General features: G+C 49.8%; 1 protein-coding gene across 1 annotated transcript in view; it reads right to left on the reverse strand.

Moving 5' to 3' along the window:
- Positions 1-237: 237 nt before the first annotated feature.
- Positions 238-26326, reverse strand: part of LOC144767980 (cornifelin homolog) — a 51278-nt gene continuing 25189 nt past the window's right edge. Inside the window, exons 2-4 of the mRNA XM_078651344.1 lie at positions 16066-16190; positions 10988-11124; positions 238-885 (exon numbers count right to left, since the gene is read on the reverse strand). Coding sequence (XP_078507470.1) covers positions 796-885; positions 10988-11124; positions 16066-16183 — 345 coding nt within the window. The 5' untranslated portion in view covers positions 16184-16190 and the 3' untranslated portion in view covers positions 238-795. The remainder of the gene's footprint in view (positions 886-10987; positions 11125-16065; positions 16191-26326) is intronic.

Consider the following 26326-nt stretch of genomic DNA (forward strand, 5'->3'; position numbering starts at 1 on the left):
GCAATTATGGTTGCAATAGGGAGATACAGGAGGTGGTCCCTGCTCCACCCGGGTAACTCATGCTCAGGAAGAAAACACAAGACTGACCATGAATACCCAAGACCGGTGGAATCCTTTTCTGAGGTAAAGAGTTATCTGGCGATGCTGCGGGATCCGCTGAATGTGTGTGTATTTCTGAAGCACCATACTTGTACACAATGGAAACTTCCAGAATAGAATCCCACACAAGAATCACTCTTAAGAATTGTATATGTTTATTTTGACTTTTGAAAGGTGTCAATATTGTTGCAGCCAATCAGCATTGGGGTGTGGAGAGCACACCACCTTCACTCCCTGTCAGTGTCTGAGAGGTGTAAGCAGCCAGTGTTAGGGACCTCACTGTGTCTTTCCCTCACACTTTATAGCCATATTTCCTCTAGTGTTATCTTATTCTTGTTCTGGTTCTGGTGATACTGAGCCAGGCTCAGAGAGGTTCTAGGCCTCATAATAAAAAACATTGCATCCCAATGCCTGGTGCTAGAACTGCTGGAAGAGATTTTCTCTCTCAACCCCACATTTGGAAGACGGTGGAATTTAAGTGAAGACGTCTTTCTCAACCATTGCTATCTCTTGCACTACAAGGAGAAGTGATGTTCACATTGCACACAGCAGTCCAGGAAATGGCCCCTACCCTGAATCCTCAGCTGAGGCCAGAAATGTGAATCCATAATAGACAAAAAAAACACAAAGCATGAAAGAGCACTCGTGGTGCCGGAAGGCCGCTTCTCTGCTTGGGCTAGTTTTAATTTGGCTTCTTCAGCGTCTGGTCTTCAGCTCGCGGGCCATCTGGCACAGACCACAGAGGGGCACACAGGCCATGACAACCCAGTCACAGCAGATGGAGCCCTGAAAAGAGGAGGACAGGGAGTGAACAAGATGAAGAAACACCTGGAACAGCAAACGTCTCATAAGACTTCACACATCAACCTCTGGTGCCACCAGAACAAAACTGAACTTCATACATCAAACTCTAATGCAACCAGAACAAGCCTGGACATCAGACAACAAACTCTGGGGCCAACAGACCAAGACTGGACTTCACACATCAACCTCTGGGGCCACCAGACCAAGACTAGACTTCACAAATCAACCTCTGGTGCCACCAGAACAAGACTGGACATCACACATCAACCTCTGGGGCCACCAGAACAAAACTGAACTTCATACATCAACCTCTGGTGCCACCAGACCAAGACTGGACTTCACACATCAACCTCTAGTGCCACCAGAACAAGACTGGACTTCACACATCAAACTCTGGTGCCACCAGAACTAAACTGGACATCACACAACAAACTCTGCGGCCAACAGACCAAGACTGGACTTCACACATCAACCTCTGGTGCCACCTGACCCATACTAGACTCCAAACATGAAATAATGAATGAAATAAAATTTATAAACGTGCGACTAAAACCCAAAGGCATCAAGGCGCCTAACAAAAGAAAATCATAAAAAGGCAAATCCAGAACTAAGGGTAGGCCTTGGCAAATAGCCACGTCTTAAGAGCCCTCCTAAAGGCTTGCTTGGAAGAGAGGGATTTAATCTCAATCGGCAGAGTATTCCACATCTTTGGAGCCAGCGTTGAAAAAGCTCTGCCACCCCACTTGGCTCTATGGACACGGGGGACTGAGAGTAAAGATTTATTAGCGGAACGCAGGGTTCTGGAAGGGGTGTAAGGAGCCAACAGGTCTCTAAGGCCTCCGGATCTATTTGTAGCCAAAGCCCCATAGATCAGACAGAGGGACTTAAAAGAGATCCTGGCCTCAATTGGAAGCCAGTGCAGTGACTTTCTGGCAGCCGAGGCAGAAGCCCGCTTAGGTAGATCCAATACAAACTTGGCGGCGGCATTCTGCACCATTTGAAGTCGCATTAACAGCCCCTTGTTGATGCCTAAATATAAGGCATTACAATAATCCTGCCTTGAACCAATTAATGCAATTACAATTTGCTTTCTGGCTTGAGGGGACAGGTAATGTTTGATCTTCCGCAGGATGTTTATTATGCCCCAGCATGTGGAAATGGTCCTCTTTACTTGCTGACCCATCCCCAGGGTAGGGTCAATCATGACTCCTAAGTTCCTGGCCAGGGTAGTGGGTGTCGGACACACGCCCAACGATGTAGGCCACCATTCTGCCGACCAAAAGTCCCCCTTTCCTCCGAACACCAGAATTTCAGTCTTTTCGCCATTAAGCTTCAATGAATTGCTAATCATCCATTGAGCAACTGCCTCCATACAGTGCCTAAAATTGGAGGCAGCAGAGCTGGTAGGTTGGGCGAGAGACATCAATATCTGGGTATCGTCGGCATAGGAGACTACCTCCATCCCATAAGATCTGATAAGCCTGGCAAGTGGGGTCACATAGATGTTGAAAAGGGATGGACTTAATGCCGACCCCTGAGGGACCCCACAATGCACAGGAAGGGATGGAGATAGGAAGTCCCCCAGCTTAACTCTCTGTTCCCTCTGGTCGAGAAAGGAGGCCAGCAATCTAAGTGCGGGCCCCTCCACCCCTATCTCCCTCAGTCGAGATGTTAACACAGAGGGAGACAGGGTATCAAACGCAGCAGTAAGATCTAGCAGGATAAGGAGAGTGGTCTGACCCTTATCTACTCTTGTGCGGATGTTATCAAGCACAATTCTAAGGGCCGACTCCGTGCTATGTTCTCTGCAAAATCCATGCTGCGAGTGATCCAGAAGGCTAGAGGTTTCCAGAAAGGCTGCAAGATGCTGGTTAAGATGGGTTTCCAGCATCTTTGCAGGTGCTGGGATCAGCGAAATGGGGCAGAAGTTTTTGAGAACCCCCGGGTCTAGAGTAGGCTTTTTTAACAATGGTTTAACCACCGCTTTTTTCCATTGTGATGGGAAAATCCCATCCCTCATTGCCCTGTTCATGATCTCTAATAATGGGGGCAAGAGAACCTCCTTACACTGTTTAAGGATTTTCAGGGGGCACGGGTCTAGCGGAGACCCCGATCGAGTCTTGATCATGAGGGCTTCAAGTTCCTGGAGGGAAAGGGGTGGGAAGCTGGACAGACACCCTGAAAGCACCTCCTCGGATGGTGTTAGCGATGGACCAAGTAAGCAGGCAGAAGTAGGTAATGCCGCCCTCTGAAACTCTAATGCCGAATATATGTCCACAATTTTAGATTGAAAAAATTGTGCAACATCATTACAGAGCTGCTGTGAGCTGATAACGGGATCCGGCACCTTCAATGATGTAAGCGTGTCTACAATCTTGAACAGCTCTTTCGGCGAAGAGAGTGAGGAGGTAAGAGAGGTAAAATACTCTTGCTTAATTTTTATCACCTCCATCTTATAGTTCCTTAGGAGGGTTTTATGACTGTCCCTCTCCCGCAAGTCCCAACTTGTCCTCCAGAGACGTTCCTGTCTCCGTACTCCCTGCCTAAGAAGTCTTAATGATTCTGAGAACCATGGAGCTGATGGACTTTTCCTCACGGAATAACGCAGCAAGGCAGGAGCCAAATCGTCGATCGCTAATTTGATGGCACTCTCCATCCGTACTACTGCAGCGCTAACATCCTCCTCTGGGGAGATCGCCCGACTGGGCATTCTAGGGGCGAGCGCGTCATTGGTTATGTTTTTGAGATTACGTCTCAATTCCATTTTGCTTGTCTCGTTCCCCTTGCTCTTAGCGGTATCGATCATTAGTTCTATAGGGATCGCATAATGGTCCGACCAAGAGAGAGGGATGGGAGTCTCTATGGTCAGCCGGGGGTCATTAGAAAAGATCCCATCCATTGTATGGCCCGCCTGATGGGTGGGACCCCTAACTAGCTGTTTCATCCCACCGCCAGAGAAAATATCCAGTAGGGATAGAGTTTCATTTGACTCCAAATTTCCCAAATGGAAATTAAGGTCCCCCAGAACAGTGAAGTGTTCACATCCAAAATATGGCTCTAAAATATTGAGCATGTGATAGCCAAAATCTGTTCTGGTCCCCGGTGGTCTATATATGAGGAAGCCAGTAAACGGAACCCCATAAGATCCATTAATGGAAAACTGATGAGCCTGAAATGTATCCTGGGGTTCAGATAGTGGGATAATATGTCAGGAAAGGCCGTCTCTATAAAGAATGCCTAGCCCTCCCCCCCTACGTCCCACTCTGTCCTCCCTCACCAGCGTATACCCCTCTGGAACCGCCTCAACCAGATCAGGTCCAGAGGAGTCTTTAGCCCACGTTTCCGTAATAAAGACCCAGGCAGGCTTTCTGGCCGATACGAAGTCCTTAAATGCGAGATTGTTCTTAATTAGTGACCTCGCATTTACAAGAAACCCCTTATCGGTCTTCCTGCTAATTCCTGATTTAGGACTCGGACCTCTAGGTGTAGCAACAGCAGCAGGGGCCGACACCCTAAAACAGGACCGAAAACAGTTGCAGCCGGGGGAGGTATGAAACGCCTCCGGGGCGTGCCTATGATGGCAAGGCAGCTTAGAGGGCTTAAGGGTGGTAAAATCCTGCCAAGAGTAACTAATCCCTAAGTACTCACCATCAATATGTCCAGTCCCCTAGCCATCCAGCCCGTCCTTAGCGCGCAGACGGGCTGGACTCTGGCGTGACTCCGGCGTTACTGCGGCACACCCGCCACGCGCACACGCTGCGCGCCAGCATGTTGAGCCAATATAGGGCTCTAGCCAGTCAACCTGACTGTTAGAGCGCTACCTCGCCTGGCGTCCTGTCAGCGTCCCCTACCTACCCCCAAGATGGCGCCGACACTCCCAGAAAGCGCGAAATGCGCTAGGAAGGACCCGCTGAAGCCGCGGTGAAGGGCACAGATTATGGTGCAAGTAAGTGACGGTGATATTAAAAGCAGGGGAAGTGTTTAAAATAAATTTAAATAAAAAGACAAAAAACGGGGAATTTTAAAATTTAACACAGCGCCTAGATGCCACAGCGCAGCGCGCAGCAATGGAAAGCCTTAACCTCAAACTCTGGTGCCACCAGACCAAGCTTGGACTCCATACATCAACCTCTGGTGCCACCAGACCAAGCTCGGACTCCATACATTAAACTCTGATGCCAGCAGACCAAGCTTGGACTCCATACATCAACCTCTGGTGGCCTTCACATGTCAACCTCTAACTAGACCAAGTCTGGACTTCACAAACCAAACTCTGGTGCCACCAGACTAACACTGGACTTCACACATCAAACTCTGGTGCCACCAGACAAAGACTGGACTTCACAAACCAAACTCTGGTGCCACCAGACTAACACTGGACTTCACACATCAAACTCTGGTGCCACCAGACAAAGACTGGACTTCACAAACCAAACTCTGGTGCCACCAGACAAAGACTGGACTTCACACATGAACCTCTAGTGCCACCAGACAAAGACTGGACTTCACAAACCAAACTCTGGTGCCACCAGACAAAGACTGGACTTCACACATGAACCTCTAGTGCCACCAGACTAACACTGGACTTCACACATCAAACTCTGGTGCCACCAGACAAAGACTGGACTTCACACATGAACCTCTAGTGCCACCAGACAAAGACTGGACTTCACAAACCAAACTCTGGTGCCACCAGACAAAGACTGGACTTCACACATGAACCTCTAGTGCCACCAGACTAACACTGGACTTCACACATCAAACTCTGGTGCCACCAGACAAAGACTGGACTTCACAAACCAAACTCTGGTGCCACCAGACTAACACTGGACTTCACACATCAAACTCTGGTGCCACCAGACAAAGACTGGACTTCACAAACCAAACTCTGGTGCCACCAGACAAAGACTGGACTTCACACATGAACCTCTAGTGCCACCAGACTAACACTGGACTTCACACATCAAACTCTGGTGCCACCAGACAAAGACTGGACTTCACACATGAACCTCTAGTGCCACCAGACTAACACTGGACTTCACACATCAAACTCTGGTGCCACCAGACAAAGACTGGACTTCACAAACCAAACTCTGGTGCCACCAGACAAAGACTGGACTTCACACATGAACCTCTAGTGCCACCAGACTAACACTGGACTTCACACATCAAACTCTGGTGCCACCAGACAAAGACTGGACTTCACACATGAACCTCTAGTGCCACCAGACTAACACTGGACTTCACACATCAAACTCTGGTGCCACCAGACAAAGACTGGACTTCACACATGAACCTCTAGTGCCACCAGACTAACACTGGACTTCACACATCAAACTCTGGTGCCACCAGACAAAGACTGGACTTCACACATGAACCTCTAGTGCCACCAGACTAACACTGGACTTCACACATCAAACTCTGGTGCCACCAGACAAAGACTGGACTTCATGTGTCAAACGCTGGGTCCACTACGCTTGGAATTCACTTCACAATTTAATCTCTTGTGCCGCAAGGCATGGATTAAATTTCACACATAAAACTCAATGGGCGCCCAACCTCAAACTCTATTTCAGCTTCACTTGAACTACATTATACAAATCAAACAACAGTGCAGATGCTTGGCTAGACTTCACAAATCAAACTCTGGTTATAGATGTCACACATCAAACTCTGGTGCCACCGCATTGGACTTGATTTCGCACAACAACCTCTGGTTACAGCAGGAAGGGACTAGGTGTCATACATCACACACTTGTGCCACCAGGCATGAACTCGCCTTCACACATCAAACTCTGTAGGCTTCACACATCACACCTCAATGCCTGCAAATGTTGATTGCTCTTTATTATACAACCCCACACACATCATGCTGGGATTGCCCTATATTCATACCCAACATGCACCCTCACCCCAGAACGCGGGGGCTCCTGCCATCATTCCAACCTCTCCAAAGGCTGCACACTAGGTGGCCTCTCTATAGATTTTAGGGCACTGGCATTTCCGCCTGGTGCCCTGGAGGAGAGGTGGCCAGCTGGAGCCCACCATTGGACGTCACTCAAACAGAATCACACCCTTCCACTGCGTTAACCTGGAACTGTCCTCTGTACACGTGAATTGCTTTGAGACTTTCCAGCAGGGCCTACGCTGCACGCATTCAAATCTATACATTCATACATGCACATACACAAATCCGGAAGACATCCTGGCCCTCCCCTGTTAAATCCCTCCAGTCCCCCATAACAGGTTAGTTACCATCCCCTATGGTGTGTATCCTGTGTGTGTGGCATGTTACACATGTGTTTCATGACTGGGAGGACATGTGCAGGATAAACAGTGTCCTGCAGAGGAGACGGTCAGTTCCTGCTCAGAATAAAGGTGTCCCTTCTGGTTGTCTTCGTCATCGCCGAGGAGATGACCATATGTGTGCTGCTGTCCCTGGGGTTCTGATCCTGAGACACCTTTGATGTCTCATGGCAGATAACATAACATAACATGTGTATTTGTAAAGCGCACGTTCACCACTACGGGTATCTTGGAGCTGAATAACAAATGTTTGTTGTTACCCAACTCAATGGTACTCATTTTATCGACCTCAGATGGATGAAAGGCTGAGTGGACCCGCCGGGATTCGAACCTGTGACCATGAGGTCGAACACAGGCCCCTGCAGTGGACGCATTAGTCCACTGAACCACCATGTCCCACCAGGCCCAGGGCACCTGGCCACCGGCAGGTACCCTAGGTCCCTGGCCCTCGCTGGGCCTGGATGCTGTTCAGCGACAGAAGCCCTGCCTGAGACAAGCCATGTATGACACAGGCCCCACAACACTCCATGACCATGTCATGGCAGGTCCTTCTCTGCTCTGAACAAGTTTGAGAAGGCAGAAGAAAGTCCAGGACAGTACACTCTCCGGATTGGAAGAGATTTGCACCAGTCTGGGTAGCTTTGCCAACAACCCACAATTTCAAGTGCTCCCTTTCCCTCAAGGCCTGTTTTATCCCAAATTCTCAAAACACATTTGGATGGAGGACTAAACCCATGGACCTTTTCAAGAAGCAAGACTCCAATCTAGGGATCTTATTTAACTGCCAGTTGCCACCATTAACCTTCTGTAGTCTCCAGCTCTGCCTAGGCTCCTGGCCTCACATGATGAAACATTCCTTAGTCTCCAGCTCTGCCTTGGCCTTGGCCTCGGCTTCACATGATGAAACTTTCCTTAGTCTCCAGCTCTGCCTTGGCCTTGGCCTCGGCTTCACATGATGAAACTTTCCTTAGTCTCCAGCTCTGCCTTGGCCTTGGCTTCACATGATGAAACTTTCCATCCCGAACTGCCAAGCCAGGTCTTCCCTGAACCGGAAACAAGCATCCTGGGACCGGTTTCAGGGTACCACCCTTCATCAACAAGGCTAGCTTGAATCCAGTGGCAAAGTGAACAAGGGACCCCCATCTGGCCATACCCTTCCCACTTTGAGTGAACTTGCAACACAAAAAGATGATGGACGGAGTGTTGAACATTAGCAAACATTCACCCCCAGTCACAGATACGGGTTTAATCCATTGTTATTTCCCGAGCTTCTGCAGCACCCAACGGGTCAAGCACATCTTTTGATACTGAAGGGCCAGATGAGGCTAATCGTCCCGAGGTTTCAGTAGCCTTTTGCAGATGCCTAGAGTTTCACAACAGACTGTGTTCTAGATTTAACAGGCATTGCCCTAGTAACACCCAGAAGCGATATTCTGCATCCTGGAAAAGATGGGTGTGTTGGTGCAAGAAAGTGTGGTTTCCTTGGGGGCAGACTTGCATATGGTTGTCAACTGTTTGTCTCAGTTGGCTGTTGATGGGCTTGCTTTCAGACCAGTAAACAAATTCAGATCAGCTATTTCAGGTGGAACGTAAACCCCGGTAATCCTAAATTGTGTGTGGTTTACTATTTAAAAGCATAAGAGGATTGCACCAGGGGGTTTTATCAAAGACTCAAGTTACTTAGTACTCCTCTGAAACCTTATAAACCAGTGATGTCAACTCTAGCCAGATGGGTAAAATGGCTTATGTCAGAAGCTGGCATTGATGTCACAAAACTTGGATTGCGTTCAGCGAGAGGTGCCGGGGCCGCAAAAGCATATATGTTAGGCACTCGATTCGAAGACATTATGAAGATCACTGATTGGTCCTCTGATTCAACTTTTTAAATGTTTCATTGTAAACATATTGTTTGTGGTGTTGTGGGTCAGCTTTGAGCAAGCATAATCTGAGCCTCCAGTCCTGATATAGAATGAAAAAGAATTCTAGCTATCGCTTCAAGAATTTACAGTTCTATTAAGGACATGGAGGCAAAGAATCTCTCACACATTGCTTATGGTCAACATTGTAAATGCCATTTTCACATCTGCTTTTTTTCAATGGAATGTCTTTGTTGAATGCCCTTTTTTGTGTAGTGAAAAAGAAAGAGACATAGGTCACTTCTGATGTTTCTATTTCAGTGAATGAACAGAAGTAAAATTTAATATGGAGACATACTAGCAAAGACGCCTGAAGCTCCAAGTGTCCAGAAGACGGGACCGAACAGAATCGACAGGAAATCTGAAGATTGCATTTATTTTCATATAGTAACATAGCTGTCCTCGAGAAAGTAAGCAGAGGCAGGATTGAATCCTGAGACAAGTTTTTTTTTCCGGACAGAGTTGAAGTTACATATTAAATTTGCCTTAAAGATTGAGGATTTGCAAAGAATGAGGCAGCAAGATGGTGTCTGTCTCAGCTGGTTGGCTGGTTTCATGGTGATTGGTGGATTGGAATATGGCATATGTGGGTTTAATATGGGAGATGTAATTGTTTGTTTTAAACTGTTTTGATTGGCTGCTGTCATGGTGTATCAAAAGAAAGGGCCCGATTCACAGAACTAACTTAAGAAAAAATCCTAAACTTACTACCATTTTGGTATTCACAGAAGGCACTTACTCATTTTGGTATTCACAGAAGGCACTTACTCATTTTGGTATTCACAGAAGGCACTTACTCATTTTGGTATTCATAGAAGGCACTTACTCATTTTGGTATTCACAGAAGTTAGGACTCCTAACTGTCGGACTCCTAAATGCCTTTTGTGAATACCGAAAGTCTTAAAGTTAGGATTTTTCTCAGTTTAGGAGTAGTAAAGATAGGACTCCTAACTTTAGGACTCCTAAATGCCTTTTGTGAATACCAAAAGTCTTAAAGTTAGGAGTTTTCTCAGTTTAGGAGTAGTAAAGTTAGGACTCTCAACTTTAGGACTCCTAAATGTCTTCTGTGAATACCGAAAGTCTTAAAGTTAGGATTTTTCTCAGTTTAGGACTAGTAAAGATAGGACTCCTAACTTTAGGACTCCTAAATGCCTTTTGTGAATACCGAAAGTCTTAAAGTTAGGATTTTTCTCAGTTTAGGAGTAGTAAAGTTAGGACTCCTAACTTTAGGACTACTAAATGCCTTTTGTGAATACCGAAAGTATTAAAGTTAGGATTTTTCTCAGTTTAGGAGTAGTAAAGATAGGACTCCTAACTTTAGGACTCCTAAATGCCTTTTGTGAATACCGAAAGTATTAAAGTTAGGATTTTTCTCAGTTTAGGAGTAGTAAAGATAGGACTCCTAACTTTAGGACTCCTAAATGCCTTTTGTGAATACCGAAAGTCTTAAAGTTAGGATTTTTCTCAGTTTAGGAGTAGTAAAGTTAGGACTCCTAACTTCTGTGAATACCGAAATGAGTAAGTGCCTTCTGTGAATACCAAAATGTGTAAGTGCCTTCTGTGAATACCAAAACGGTAGTAAGTTTAGGATTTTGTCTTAAGTTAGTTCTGTGAATCGGGCCCAAAGAGAACAATAATCCTTGCTTCTGTGTCCTTAATAGAATTGAAAATCCTTGACAGCTAAAAAAATAATTTCCTCAGAAGCCGCGATGGAATACAGGGGGCATCTCAAACCTGATATGACGTGCCCATGCATCCCTGCGCAGAGGTACAGAGGACTGAAAGTTGATCAACAAATCACATTTTAGTCTCCCACAAGCCTCTGTCAACCTTAACACCCCAAATTAAGGCAGTTTTCAAACCTCAACGCGATAGCGCTCACGGATACCAGTGCGTAAGGCAATCAGGGTCCCGGGCAAGTAGGGCAGGCAGCAGCATTCACCAAAGTCCCCAGCCACCCTGCAGGCCAGGATGCAGGGGCAGAAAGTGCCACAGAGGCCTGAAACAGAGACAAAACAAATGTCAAAACCCTGGCAAATGACGCAAGTCCCAGGAAAAAAATGAACAGCGAGCCTTACAAACTGAAACCATCTGCTAATCCCCAATCCCTGCATTGCAGATTGAATATCCACTGACAACTACACAAAGCAGTCAGAGTGTGAAGAATCCCTATGCGGTGTGGGAGCAGTGGGTGAATTTGAGCTCTACCCCCGTGCTTTTGGGGCAGGTGGTGTGGTCCAGTGACTATGGGGCATGTCATTGGTGGTAAGATCAGAGAGGTGGGGCCAGGGACTTCAATAGAGAGGGCAGTTAGTACTGACCCCTCCTTGGTTCTATTGAATTAGGGAGTTGTAGGTTTTTGGTTAAGGGGCCTTTGGTAGTTAGAGACTTAGGGCCTTATTTATGAGGCCCTGCGGCTCTTTTACACCGCCGGTGCCTCACTTTTTGTGACGCACCAGCGGCGTAAAAATGTGCCTTGTTGCACCATATTTACAAAGTGACGCATCTAGGTAGATGCAGCACTTTGTAAACCCCTGCGCCACATTATACATGCACCAGCTATAATGTATGCGGGGGGCGTTCTGACACAAGAAAGGGTCATAGAAGTGACGCAGTGAAATCTATAAGATTTCACTGCGCCACTTCTAGGATGCAAATGCGTCAATATCTTACGCCTGCCTCACAGCAAGCGTAAGACCGATGCAGGCTCTTTCACATGGGGCTTGCCGGAGTTGCGTCACTTTTGTGACACACTCCAGCAAACGTCACTTTATGCGCCATACAGATACGTCAGAAATACTGACCTATCTGTAACTCCTTGCGACATGATGCGTCATACTGTAAATATGACGCATCAATCATGTAGCAAGGAGGGCGCACTGAGAAGTCACGCATCGCTGCTTTCACGCAGCGATGCGACACTTCTCATAAATGAGGCCCTTACTGTTTCAGAGGGTCAATTGGACAACAAATTGTTTTTGCAGATGATGACACCGGCTCCAACAGTGTATACAGACAGTGACTGGCCCTTGATTTATATGCAATTTAGGCGGCGTCCCACCCAGAGAGGGCTGGTTGTGGTTGGACAAGGGCATGGAGGAGCTATGGGCCTGTTGGGAGTACAATAAATGTATCTCCTATTGGGAGTTCTGTGCAGTGGGGTAGGAAGGGGTGTGCGGTGGGCGTGGGCCGCCCCGGGTGTCATAACTGAGGGAGGGGAGTGACAAAATGGCAAACATATGTATTTTATAATAAAAAATTACACTTGCAACTGTAAGTATCTTATTTTTCCTCCTTTCTTTAATAATTTCGATGTGGGGGGGACAAGAAATTTTCCGCACCGGGTACCACCTGACCTTGCTATGCCACTGCTTCTGTGTGGACGTGATGCTTCAAATGCATTGGGACGCAGACAGTTGTGTAGTGCAGACCACAGACAAGGGTCTCTTGGGGATGCAGGGAAGTCAATAGGGCAGCTGGCCGCCTAGCAGTGACAGGAAGGGGCCGAAGAGGCCAGTGCACCTTAGGAAAAGGCTAGTGAGACAGTTAAGTTGGACAGTCTGCCTTAAAGGGCTTCAGTGTGTGGGGAGACTAGGGTGAGGGCACTGTTAATTCAAGGATGTATGTCATTACAATGCATGCTTTTTCCACGCATGCCTTTACAGCGCAGGTTTTACAACGCAAGTCGTTACAATGACTTGTGTTGGGGGTCGCTGGATAGCGAATCGTTTAATTTACTATTCCAACTCCAGTCCCCGTGGATAGTAGGGAAGGTTTTGGATAGTAAATTAAACTATTCCCTATCCTACAGCGCCCTCCAGCGCAAGTCGTTGTAACGACTTGCATTGTAATTCCTGCGTTGTCAATGTACTCCGTGGTAAAAGTTTCGTTGTAAAGGATGTTTCCCTTAATTAAAGGTTTTGAGTGTGGTTTCAAGCTGGGTAATGACGGCTGAAGGGAAAGGTGATGGGTGGAGAATCTGCGTTCGATGAAGGAGTGAAAATTGATGGAGCAGGTACAAGAAGGGAAGATGAAAGGTCCTTTTTTGAACTGGCCTTTCAATAATTTGATGTTTCACCTTTTGGGGTAGTGTCTAAGAAGGAGCAGGTGGAATTGAGGCGAGCAAACATTTATCTTGGGCAAAGGGGCAATGCATAAAAGACTACACTCCTGAGGACTGGAACAGGGTGCACCATCTAACTGTGGATACATCTATTGTATTGATAAACCAATTTGGATCAGGAGCACTAACAGCAATATGCGATAATGAGTCTCCATTCAGACTATTGCCAGTACTTCCCGCAGGATTTGAGTAGTCGGGAGTTCAATTTGGAGCTTGCACTTTTGTGGATAAGGCGTTGCCTATGGGATGCTCTATTGCTTGTGCCCTGTTTGAGGCTTTTAGCATCTTTGTGCAGAGCTTGTTTATTATTTGTTACAGGGATGCTCTGCAGGACCCATGATTTGGGCGATTTCTTTATTATTGGGCCCACATTGTCAGCTCAGCGTGCACATTTGTTTGACAGGTGTATGGCACTAATGCAGGATCTTGGGGTGCCTTGAGCCCCAGGTAAGATGGGAGTGCCAAGCGAGGTGATGACTTTCCTGGGGTACAGCTGGATTCTGCTGAAATGGAGGTGAGATGGCCTACAGACCAGGCTTTTCGGGTTGGCCTTTTTTTAAAGACAGGATGACAAGATTTTAGGGAAAGTTGGTTTGTTGAGACTCAGAAGGAGAGTCGCGGTGCAAAAGGGGGTGGTGGTGATGGACGGAGCATCTGAACCAATCAAACACTCACACCCAGTCAAAAGATCTGGGTTTGATCCATCACCGTTCTTTAGCCCACTCTGCCACCCCAGTTCAGACATGGCCATATGCAAATCAGTCTGACCCTGTGTTTGATTACAACGAGTGCGCCTTCCATTTTTCCATGAACATTTTGTCCAAAGTTGCACATTGGAACTACAGGTGTGGGAAGTGTGTCGCACCAATTTTGTAAATCCATTCTGGTACTTGTGTATTGGTTGTGCTAGACCTTGGTCGGTCGTTTTGTCTGTTTGCTTCTAACAAGTTAGACTATACGTGGTGATGTTTGGATACATGTACGTTTGGAGGGATGAGAGCTTTATTGTTTTACAGGGTCATTTTTAGGCTTCGTTAGGGGAGTGGGGGAGGAGTAGGTTTATTGGTGCCACCTTTTATGAGATAGTATTTCCTGGTAATCTGCAAGGAGGTGCTATTGCTTTAAGTTTAAATATGTCTTATCAAGCCGAAAAAACTAGTTTTGTGCAGATTGTTAGGACTGTGGCGAGGAAGACGGACAAGGAGGTGGCCAGACATGACTGATTGCAGCCCAGCTCTTTTGGCCATTTAAAGGCATTGCCTGACTTGTGACTGAGTCCATCCCAAATCACTGGACGTTCAGGTGCTTTATCCCGTCCACAAATGTCATGTGACTACAGTTTTGGGTACACTGGAAAAGGAATATAGGGCCATATGTAGGTGGCTAAATACCGGTCGGTAACGCCGAAATTCGGTAAATTTCAGCATTTCAGACAGGTATTTAGCCATTCCTAATGTAGGTAAGGAATCGGTAAATAAGGAATCGGTAAATACCGATTCCTTTATACCGATTCCTTATTGCTCTTGCATTTAAGGAATCGATAATACCAATTCCTTAAATGCAATGTAGGAAGCACATTAAAGAGTGCTTTTGAGCCTTGAGAAATCGGTAATTACCACCAACTTCAAGCTGGTGGTAATTGTAATTACCGATTTCCTTTAAAAAATCACTTTTTTGCTTTTTTAACAGTGCCATGTGGCACACATCCATGCTCTTAGGGCATGTATGTGCGCCACATGTGCACAGACGCACATTTCAAAGGTGCAAGAGGGTGTCCTTTGGACACCCTGGCACCTTTGAAATACCACCCGGTATTACCGATTCGGTAATACCGAATCGCTAATACTGAATGTCTTCACATTCATTCCTATGGGCCTCCAAGCCCATAGAAATGAATGGGGAGGTATTCCTTATTACCGAATCTCAATTCCCTATTCGGTAATAAGGAATATTAAGGATTCGGTATTTTTTACCGAATCTTTACCTACATAGAAAATATTGATTTCTTAATAGCGAATCTGTAAAATTCGCTTTTAAGAAATCGGTATTTCTGATTTACCTACATCTGGCCCATAGTGTGGAGATTGAAAGGTGCAGAATGTTCAGCACTGTTTTCATGAAGTTTCATGGTGTACAAAATATTTTTTTAAACTGTTCCTAATGCAAACTCTAATTTGAGTGAATTCCTTGGTAAACAAAGAGTTAGCAGAATGTTTCTTCTGTAAAAGTTAAATGCTAAAACAAGTGGGCGTATTTAGCAAACAATGCCATATAATAACATGTACTAAAACGGTTTATGGAGTTTTTAATCATATAGCTGTATGAATTTGTTTTTTTGCTTTTTTAAGTTTTACAAATATTTGGGACTTAAAAAAAAAGTTAAAATTGCTAACTAAGGTTTGACAAGGTTTAATTCCAGAGCATGATCAAAGCAAAATCTCATTTTTCTTCAGGGTGTAATTATTTAGCTAAAACAAACTTCAGTGATATATGCACACTTTTCTAATGCAAATTTGCCACAGTAAAAACATCTGCAACTTAACAAATTATTTCACATACATTCTGAAAATATTAGGCAAACAAAGTTTGATGGTTCGAAACATTACAGTGTATAGGTGGAGTGAAACCACTTGGTCACTCTAAAGTGAAAGGGACTTATCAAACAATCGGTCCTTTTAAGCACCACCTATGATGATCTTGTGATTGATGAAGAGTCCTTGGAGGCAGTTGTCACCATAATCCTAGGTTAAGCAGCAGATAGATTGTGAAGAACGGTCCCAGTGATTGTAAAAGAAGAGATCAGTCGTCGCCACTTACACACTTCCATGTCTGAGCAGCAGTCACAGAGGTCGGTGCCCCAGCTGGTTTGGCTGGAAACTGAGTAGCTGGTGACGGTGATCTGGGGCTGAGACATGATGGTCTCCTGGTACGTCATGATTCACCTGTTGGGAGAGAGGAGATGGTGAGTGATGGGAGAAGTGATTGGCATAGAAGGATTCCAGATGTCAGGGGAGGCGGCACCACTCAAGAGCTCAAGAGAGACACTCAGGAAAGGAGGCTCCACCCAAAGTCTCCCAAGAAACACTGAGGAGAGGAAGATCCACCCAAGGGATCCCAAGAGACACTGAGGCGAGAAAGCTCAAACAAAGGACTCCAGAAAGACTCCAAGGAGGGGAGGCTCCACTCAAGTGCCCACATGAGATACTCTGGAGATGAGGCTCCACCCGAGGGCCCCAGAGAGACACTCCGGAGAGGAGGCTCCACCCGAGGGCTCCTGAGAGACACTCGGGAGAGGAGGCTCCACCCGAGGGCCCCAGAGAGACACTCCGGAGAGGAGGCTCCGCCCGAGGGCTCCAGAAAGACACTCAGGAGAGGAGGCTCCACCCGAGGGCCCAGAGAGACACTCAGGAGAGGAGGCTCTACCCAAGGGCTCCAGAGAGACACTCAGGAGTGGAGGCTCCGCCCGAGGGCTCCAGAAAGACACTCGGGAGAAGAGGCTCCACCCAAGGGCTCCAGAGAGACACTCAGGAGAGGAGGCTCCACCCAAGGGCTCCAGAGAGACACTCAAGAGTGGAGGCTTTACTCAAGGACTTCAGAGAGACACTCAGGAGTCGAGGCTCCGCCCGAGGGCTCCAGAAAGACACTCAGGAGTGGAGGCTCCACCCAAGGGCTCCAGAGAGACACTCAGGAGAGGAGGCTCCACCCAAGGGCTCCAGAGAGACACTCAGGAGTGGAGGCTTTACTCAAGGGCTCCAGGGAGACACTCAGGAGTGGAGGCTCCACCCGAGGGCTCCTGAGAGACACTCAGAAGTGGAGGCTCCACCCAAGAGCTTCAGAGAGACACTCAGGAGTGGAGGCTGCACCTAAGAGCTTCAGAGAGACACTCAGGAGTGGAGGCTCCACCCAAGAGCTTCAGAGAGACACTCAGGAGTGGAGGCGCCACCCAAGGGCTCCAGAGAGACACTCAGGAGTGGAGGCTCCAACCAAGGGCTCCAGAGAGACACTCAGGAGTGGAGGCTCCACCCAAGAGCTTCAGAGAGACACTCAGGAGTGGAGGCTCCACCCAAGAGCTTCAGAGAGACACTCAGGAGTGGAGGCTCCACCTAAGAGCTTCAGAGAGACACTCAGGAGTGGAGGCTCCACCCAAGGAATCCAGAGAGACACTCAGGAGAGGAGGCTCCACCCGAGGGTTCCAGAGAGACACTCAGGAGTGGAGGCTCCCCCCAAGGGCTTCAGAGAGACACTCAGGAGAGGAGGCTCCACCCAAGGGCTTCAGAGAGACACTCGGGAGAGGAGGCTCCACCCGAGGGCTTCAGAGAGACACTCAGGAGTGGAGGCTCCACCCAAGGGCTCCAGAGAGACACTCAGGAGAGGAGGCTCCACCCAAGGGCTCCAGAGAGACACTCAGGAGAGGAGGCTCCACCCAAGGGCTCCAGGGAGACACCCAGGAGTGGAGGCTCCACCCAAGGGCTCCTGAGAGACACTCAGGAGAGGAGGCTTTACTCAAGAACTTCAGAAAGACACTCAGGAGTGGAGGCTCCACCCAAGGGCTCCAGAGAGACACTCAGGAGAGGAGGCTCCATCCGAGGGTTCCAGAGAGACACTCAGGAGTGGAGGCTCCACCCAAGGGCTTCAGAGAGACACTCAGGAGTGGAGGCTCCACCCGAGGGCCCAGAGAGACACTCAGGAGAGGAGGCTCCACCCAAGGGCTCCTGAGAGACACTCAGGAGTGGAGGCTTTACTCAAGGGCTCCAGAGAGACACTCAGGAGTGGAGGCTCCACCCAAGGGCTCCAGAGAGACACTCAGGAGTGGAGGCTCCACCCGAGGGCTCCAGAGAGACACTCAGGAGAGGAGGCTCCACCCAAGAGCTCCAGAGAGACACCCAGGAGTGGAGGCTCCACCCAAGAGCTCCAGAGCGACACTCAGGAGTGGAGGCGCCACCCAAGGGCTCCAGAGAGACACCCAGGAGTGGAGGCTCCACCCAAGAGCTCCAGAGCGACACTCAGGAGTGGAGGCGCCACCCAAGGGCTCCAGAGAGACACTCAGGAGTGGAGGCGCCACCCAAGGGCTCCAGAGAGACACTCAGGAGTGGAGGCTCCAACCAAGGGCTCCAGAGAGACACTCAGGAGAGGAGGCTCCACCCAAGGGCTCCAGAGAGACACTCAGGAGAGGAGGCTCCACCCAAGGGCTCCAGAGAGACACTCAGGAGTGGAGGCTCCATCCAAGGGCTCCAGAGAGACACTCAGGAGTGGAGGCTCCAACCAAGGGCTCCTGAGAGACACTCAGGAGAGGAGGCTCCACCCGAGGGCTCCTGAGAGACACTCAGGAGTGGAGGCCCCACCCAAGAGCTTCAGAGAGACACTCAGGAGTGGAGGCTCCACCCGAGGGTTCCAGAGAGACACTCAGGAGTGGAGGCTCCACCCAAGGGCTCCAGGGAGACACTCAGGAGTGGAGGCTCCATCCAAGGGCTCCTGAGAGACACTCCGGAGAGGAGGCTCCACCCGAGGGCTCCTGAGAGACACTCAGGAGTGGAGGCTCCATCCAAGGGCTCCTGAGAGACACTCAGGAGAGGAGGCTCCACCCGAGGGTTCCAGAGAGACACTCAGGAGTGGAGGCTCCACCCAAGGGCTCCAGAGAGACACTCAGGAGAGGAGGCTCCACCCGAGGGTTCCAGAGAGACACTCAGGAGTGGAGGCTCCACCCAAGGGCTTCAGAGAGACACTCGAGAGAGGAGGCGCCACCCAAGGGCTCCAGGGAGACACTCAGGAGTGGAGTCTGCACCCAAGGGCTCCAGGGAGACACTCAGGAGTGGAGGCTCCACCCAAGGGCTCCAGAGAGACACTCAGGAGTGGAGGCTCCACCCAAGGGCTCCAGGGAGACACTCAGGAGTGGAGGCTCCACCCAAGGGCTTCAGAGAGACACTCAGGAGAGGAGGCTTTACTCAAGAACTTCAGAAAGACACTCAGGAGTGGAGGCTCCACCCAAGGGCTCCAGAGGGACACTCAGGAGTGGAGGCTCCACCCAAGAGCTCCAGAGGGACACTCAGGTGTGGAGGCTCCACTCAAGGGCTCCAGAGAGACACTCAGGAGTGGAGGCTCCACCTAAGAGCTCTAGAGAGACACTCAGGAGTGAAGGTGCCACCCAAGAGCTCCAGAGAGACACCCAGGAGTGGAGGCTCCACCCAAGAGCTCCAGAGCGACACTCAGGAGTGGAGGCGCCACCCAAGGGCTCCAGAGAGACACCCAGGAGTGGAGCCTCCACCCAAGAGCTCCAGAGCGACACTCAGGAGTGGAGGCGCCACCCAAGGGCTCCAGAGAGACACTCCGGAGAGGAGGCTCCGCCCGAGGGCTCCAGAGAGACACTTAGGAGTGGAGGCGCCACCCAAGGGCTCCAGAGAGATACTCAGGAGTGGAGGCTCCACCCAAGAGCTCCAGAGCGACACTCAGGAGTGGAGGCTCCACCCAAGAGCTTCAGAGAGACACTCAGGAGTGGAGGCTCCACCCGAGGGCTCCTGAGAGACACTCAGGAGAGGAGGCACCACCCAAAGGCTCCAGGGAGACACTCAGGAAAGGAGGCGCCACCCAAGAGCTTCAGAGAGGCACTCCGGAGAGGAGGATCCACCCACGGGCTCCAGAGAGACACTCATGAGTGGAGGCTCCACCCAAGGGCTCCAGAGAGACACTCAGGAGTGGAGGCTCCACCCGAGGGCCCAGAGAGACACTCAGGAGAGGAGGCTCCACCCAAGGGCTCCAGAGAGACACTCAGAAGTGGAGGCTTTACTCAAGGACTCCAGAGAGACACTCAGGAGAGGAGGCACCACCCAAGGGCTCCAGAGAGACACTCAGGAGTGGAGGCTCCACTCAAGAGCTCCAGAGAGACACTCATGAGTGGAGGCTCCACCCAAGGGCTTCAGAGAGACACTCAGGAGTGGAGGCTCCACTCAAGAGCTCCAGAGAGACACTCATGAGTGGAGGCTCCACCCAAGGGCTTCAGAGAAACACTCAGGAGTGGAGGCTCCACCCGAGGGCTCCAGAGAGACACTCAGGAGTGGAGGCTTTACTCAAGGGCTCCAGAGAGACACTCAGGAGTGAAGGCTCCACCCAAGGGCTCCAGAGAGACACTCAGGAGAGGAGGCGCCACCCAAGAGCTCCAGAGCGACACTCATGAGTGGAGGCTCCACCCAAGGGCTTCAGAGAGACACTCAGGAGTGGAGGCTCCACTCAAGAGCTCCAGAGAGACACTCATGAGTGGAGGCTCCACCCAAGGGCTTCAGAGAAACACTCAGGAGTGGAGGCTCCACCCGAGGGCTCCAGAGAGACACTCAGGAGTGGAGGCTTTACTCAAGAGCTCCAGGGACACACTCAGGAGTGGAGGCGCCACCCAAGGGCTCCAGAGAGACGCTCGGGAGTGGCGGCTCCACCCAAGAGCTCCAGAGCGACACTCAGGAGTGGAGGCTCCACCCAAGGGCTCCAGAGAGACACTCTGGAGTGGAGGCTCCACCCAAGAGCTCCAGAGCGACACTCAGGAGTGGAGGCTCCACCCAAGAGCTCCAGGGACACACTCAAGAGTGGAGGCTCCACCCAAGAGCTCCAGAGCGACACTCAGGAGTGGAGGCTCCACCCAAGAGCTCCAGAGAGACACTCTGGAGTGGAGGCTCCACCCAAGGGCTCCAGAGAGACACTCAGGAGTGGAGTCCGCACCCACGGGCTCCAGAGAGACACTCAGGAGTGGAGGCTCCACCCAAGGGCTCCAGAGAGACACTCAGGAGTGGAGGCTCCACTCAAGAGCTCCAGGTAGACACTCAGGGGTGGAGGCTCCACCCAAGAGCTCCAGAGCGACACTCAGGAGTGGAGGCTCCACCCAAGGGCTCCAGAGGGACACTCAGGAGTGGAGGCTCCACCGAAGGGCTCCAGAGAGACACTCAGGAGTGGAGTCTGCACCCACGGGCTCCAGAGAGACACTCAGGAGTGGAGGCTCCACCCAAGGGCTCCAGAGAGACACTCAGGAGTGGAGGCTCCACTCAAGAGCTCCAGGTAGACACTCAGGGGTGGAGGCTCCACCCAAGAGCTCCAGAGCGACACTCAGGAGTGGAGGCTCCACCCAAGGGCTCCAGGGACACACTCAAGAGTGGAGGCTCCACCCAAGAGCTCCAGAGCGACACTCAGAAGTGGAGGCTCCACCCAAGGGCTCCAGAGAGACACTCTGGAGTGGAGGCTCCACCCAAGAGCTCCAGAGCGACACTCAGGAGTGGAGGCTCCACCCAAGAGCTCCAGGGACACACTCAAGAGTGGAGGCTCCACCCAAGAGCTCCAGAGCGACACTCAGGAGTGGAGGCTCCACCCAAGGGCTCCAGGGACACACTCAAGAGTGGAGGCTCCAACCAAGAGCTCCAGAGCGACACTCAGGAGTGGAGGCTCCACCCAAGGGCTCCAGGGACACACTCAAGAGTGGAGGCTCCACCCAAGAGCTCCAGAGCGACACTCAGGAGTGGAGGCTCCACCCAAGGGCTCCAGGGACACACTCAAGAGTGGAGGCTCCACCCAAGAGCTCCAGAGCGACACTCAGGAGTGGAGGCTCCACCCAAGAGCTCCAGAGAGACACTCTGGAGTGGAGGCTCCACCCAAGAGCTCCAGAGGGACACTCAGGAGAGGAGGCTCTACCCAAGGGCTCAAGATCAAGAGAGACACCCAGGAGTGGAGGCTTTACTCAAGGGTTCCAGAGAGACACTCGGAAGAAAACCCTCAATTCAACGTGCATGTGTACTTGTTTGTTTCTGGTAAAATGCTCACATTATATTTACAGGATGTATACACCATTAAATAGAACCCTTTACAGAGAAACGTTTTTGCAGTGAGAGTGTTAGAGAGCAATTCAACAAAGGACTTTTGACAAACACTAAAACCAATTTTAAACAGTTTTTGATGCAAAAATTGTCTTTTTTCGTGAAAAATGTATTTCACTCACTTTCCCCAAAGTGCACCTTAACCCTCTCAATAACACTGTTCTTTCATCTAAACCAAACTGTATACTGAAACACCCCCCTGAGCCTGATCCCTACCCAGACCCCAGTCTAAACTAGTATCATGCACTGACAGTGAAACTAACTATAACTACATCTCTTGCGCTCTTCAACCTGTCCCTCTGTAGCACCTTTAACCTCTTCACTGTGATCTTTGTTTTCTGTAACTAATCTCGCATTAAATACCTTTTGTAATGCTTCTTATCTGGGATAATGTTACCTTAAAACATATTTTCTTTGTAATGTCCATTCTCTGTAAATTATTTTCTTTGTAGCATTGTTTCTCTATATTAGTTTATCTAATTCATTTTCTGTGTAACATTATTCATCTGTAAAAACCTTTCTTTGTGGCAGTTTTTCTTTCAAAGTCTTGCACTATAATATATCCTTATAGCCTGCCGTAGCGGGCTATACAGGCTATTAAAGGCCTGCTCCTGCGTTAAAGGCCCGAGCCGAAGGCGACGGACTTTAAAAAGGAAACGTGACTTTAATAGCCTGTATTGCCATGCTACAAAGGTCTATTAGAACATTCTTCCACTAGAGGGCAGAATGTTCTAACAAATAAAATAAAGGCCTCTCGAAGCTCGAGGGGATTGAAATCCCCTTGATCTCTGATAGGCCTTTGTAAAACATTGGAATGTTGCTCTGCGGGCTTTTACCGGCCATAGAAGCCGGGAGCACTCCATTGTTTTCAATGGAGCTCCCAACATTCCAATGTTCTAATAGTGTATCTTTGTGGTAGTTTCTCGGCAGTGGTAATACAAATAGAGCGATTTAAAGTTGGATTTTTCGTATATTATTGTGGCCAATATTTACAGTGTTATCTTGTTATATATTGATTTGTATAGCTCACTAATCGCCGAAGGGGGGTATGTGCCACTTTATCTGTGTAGGTTCCATGACCTTCAGTGCTGTCCCTACAATGGGGAGAGCTACTTTAGAGGTGAAATCTCCGGCAGAAACAAAACCACCAGTGCATTTTAGCGAGGCAGTAATTTTGAATATTGGAAAGGTGTTTCCAAAGAGGGTCATGTTGCCAGCGTCACCGTAGCCCGTCTACCTTGGACCCCAGCATTTTAAGGAGACGAGACTCAGGGCCTCATTTAGATCCAGGTGGACAGGCTACTCCATCCTAACGGTGACGGATGCCCTGTCTGCCGGAATATAAATCCCATTGTTGGACCTGGGCCTCTTGGCAGGGTCATCCCTAAACTTTTTGCCTTCCTCCAATACTCTCTCTGACCTGTTTTTGTTGGTTTAATGACTCTGGGCACTTTACCACTGCTGACCAGTGCTAAAGTGCATATGCTCTCCCTGTTGAAAAGTGTACATGTGATTGATGTCCATGATTGGTTCATTGGATTTACTGTTAGTCCCCAGTAAAGTGCACCAGGAGTGCCAGGGCTTGTGAATGCCAATACTGCTAGTGGGCCTGCAGCGCTGGTTGCGCCACCCACAGAAGCAGCCTTAAAATGTGTCTAGGGTCTGCCATTGCAGAACCTGCGTTCAGTCTGGTACTGTCATGCTGGCTGGGCCAGTACACCTACTTGCCAGCCCCTAAACCTTCCCTTAACTTCATATTAGTCACCCCTATGGTAGGCCTGAGGGCAGGGTGCATTGTAAGTGTAAGGTAGGACATGCCCTGATGTGTGTGGCATGTTCTAATAGTGAATTACTGCCAAATTCGTTTTTCACTATTGCAAGGCTACCAGTTCCCTTTAGGCCAGATGGGCTGCTGGAATTATTACACTCTATAATCCCAGCAGGCTCAGGGAACATGGTAGAAATTAATGTTTAGTATGCCTGAACTCAGAATAATAAAATACTTCTTTTAGTAAAGTTTATTTTATTATACTGGGTTTGCAAATGCTACTTTTAGAAAGTTATACAAAAGGGGGTGGTGATGGACGGAGTATCAGAACCAATCAAACACTCACACCCAGTCAAAAGATCTGGGTTTGATCCATCACCGTTCTTTAGCCCACTCTGCCACCCCAGTTCAGACATGGCTATATGCAAATCAGTCTGACCCTGTGCCTCGTGGGAACAGTCCAGCCCGAACTGCCAAGCCATGCCTTCCCTGGACCGGAAACAAGCTTCCGAGGACCGGTTTCTGGCATTCCAGCCGTCTTCAGCCCGGCTTGCTTGAATCCAGTGGCAAAGTGAGCAAGGGACTCACGTCTGAGCATACCCTGCCACACTTATGGCGGCCAAAGCGATACAAAAGGGGGTGGTGATGGACGGAGTATCAGAACCAATCAAACACTCACACCCAGTCAAAAGATCTGGGTTTGATCCATCACCGTTCTTTAGCCCACTCTGCCACCCCAGTTCAGACATGGCTATATGCAAATCAGTCTGACCCTGTGCCTCGTGGGAACAGTCCAGCCCGAACTGCCAAGCCATGCCTTCCCTGGACCGGAAACAAGCTTCCGAGGACCGGTTTCTGGCATTCCAGCCGTCTTCAGCCCGGCTTGCTTGAATCCAGTGGCAAAGTGAGCAAGGGACTCACGTCTGAGCATACCCTGCCACACTTATGGCGGCCAAAGCGATACAAAAGGGGGTGGTGATGGACGGAGTATCAGAACCAATCAAACACTCACACCCAGTCAAAAGATCTGGGTTTGATCCATCACCGTTCTTTAGCCCACTCTGCCACCCCAGTTCAGACATGGCTATATGCAAATCAGTCTGACCCTGTGCCTCGTGGGAACAGTCCAGCCCGAACTGCCAAGCCATGCCTTCCCTGGACCGGAAACAAGCTTCCGAGGACCGGTTTCTGGCATTCCAGCCGTCTTCAGCCCGGCTTGCTTGAATCCAGTGGCAAAGTGAGCAAGGGACTCACGTCTGAGCATACCCTGCCACACTTATGGCGGCCAAAGCGATACAAAAGGGGGTGGTGATGGAAAGTTAGCATTTGCTGGCCTAACCATTTCAGCCCACCTCTGCTTGGATGTGGATCTGACTGTCTGGTGTGTGTGAGTGACAGGGCTGGGAGTTGACAGGTAGTGAATAGCATGATGACACCTTAGTGGGTGGTGGGAGTTTCCCCTGAATGTTGCATCAGGCTGTGCTCTGCCTCCACAATGCTGGCTCCGCCCTCCTGGGGAGCGACTGATGACTCAGCCTGCACCTGGCCCAGGAAGGACCGAAGCTTGTCAACAAAGTGCTCAGGCTGCCCCTGTCCTCACAACGCCGGCTCCGCCCCCCTGGGGAGCGGCTGATGTGCCTGCCCTCACACTGCATGCAGAAGCCAGAAGTACCCACAACAAGTGCTCAGAGACTGGAGCAGTTATGCAGTTATGCAGAGGCCCCCCTGGCCTGCTAGAACAAAAGAAACTGGGTATAAAAGTAGGAGCCCTGCTCCTTGTAAATTAGATCCTGTTTGTGCTACAGAAGAAACTCTGCCCGAAGAGAAGGACCTGGAAGAAGACTACAAGGAGGAGTGCTGTCTCTGGCCTGTGTCTGGTGCCTTGCTGCAGAAGGAGAGGAAAGAAAAGACTACAAGAGACTTTTGCTTTATTGAACTTTGTGCCAAACTCTGCTGAAAGATCTCTAAGGGCTTGCCTGTGATCTTGCCCCCTGACCAGCGCCCCAGGAACAGTGGGCGCTATCCCCCTGAAGAAAGCTACTGTGTGTGCTGCTTATCGCTGCAGCGCTGACTGAGGAGTCTGGGAGCGTTGTGCATCCCTGCCACGCTCCCCGTGATCCAGGGCATCGATATCCCCCCAAGCACCGTGACAGGGGCCCAAAGCGACAGCAAGAGCAACGTGAGGCCCAGCCGCCGCTGGCCCAAGCACCGTGACTGCCTCTGCCTGGGAGCCCTGAGAGCAACGTGAAGGAGGACCCGTCCGGTCCAAGCGCCCAAGTTGACCGCGCCTCGCGCCGTCAACCCCTCTGCAAAGACAGACTGCCGCCCTGTGATAACCCCCCTCTGGTCGGCATCCTGCCCGACAGCTCAGCTGCGAGCGCACAGCTGCAACCGGCACTTTGGCTGGGTACGTCCCGCACTTGGGGACCGTACTGCCTCTTGCCGCCACCGCACAGCCGCCGCCTTC

This window comes from Lissotriton helveticus, chromosome 7 (genome assembly GCF_964261635.1).
Source record: "Lissotriton helveticus chromosome 7, aLisHel1.1, whole genome shotgun sequence".
Lineage (NCBI taxonomy): Eukaryota > Metazoa > Chordata > Amphibia > Caudata > Salamandridae > Lissotriton > Lissotriton helveticus.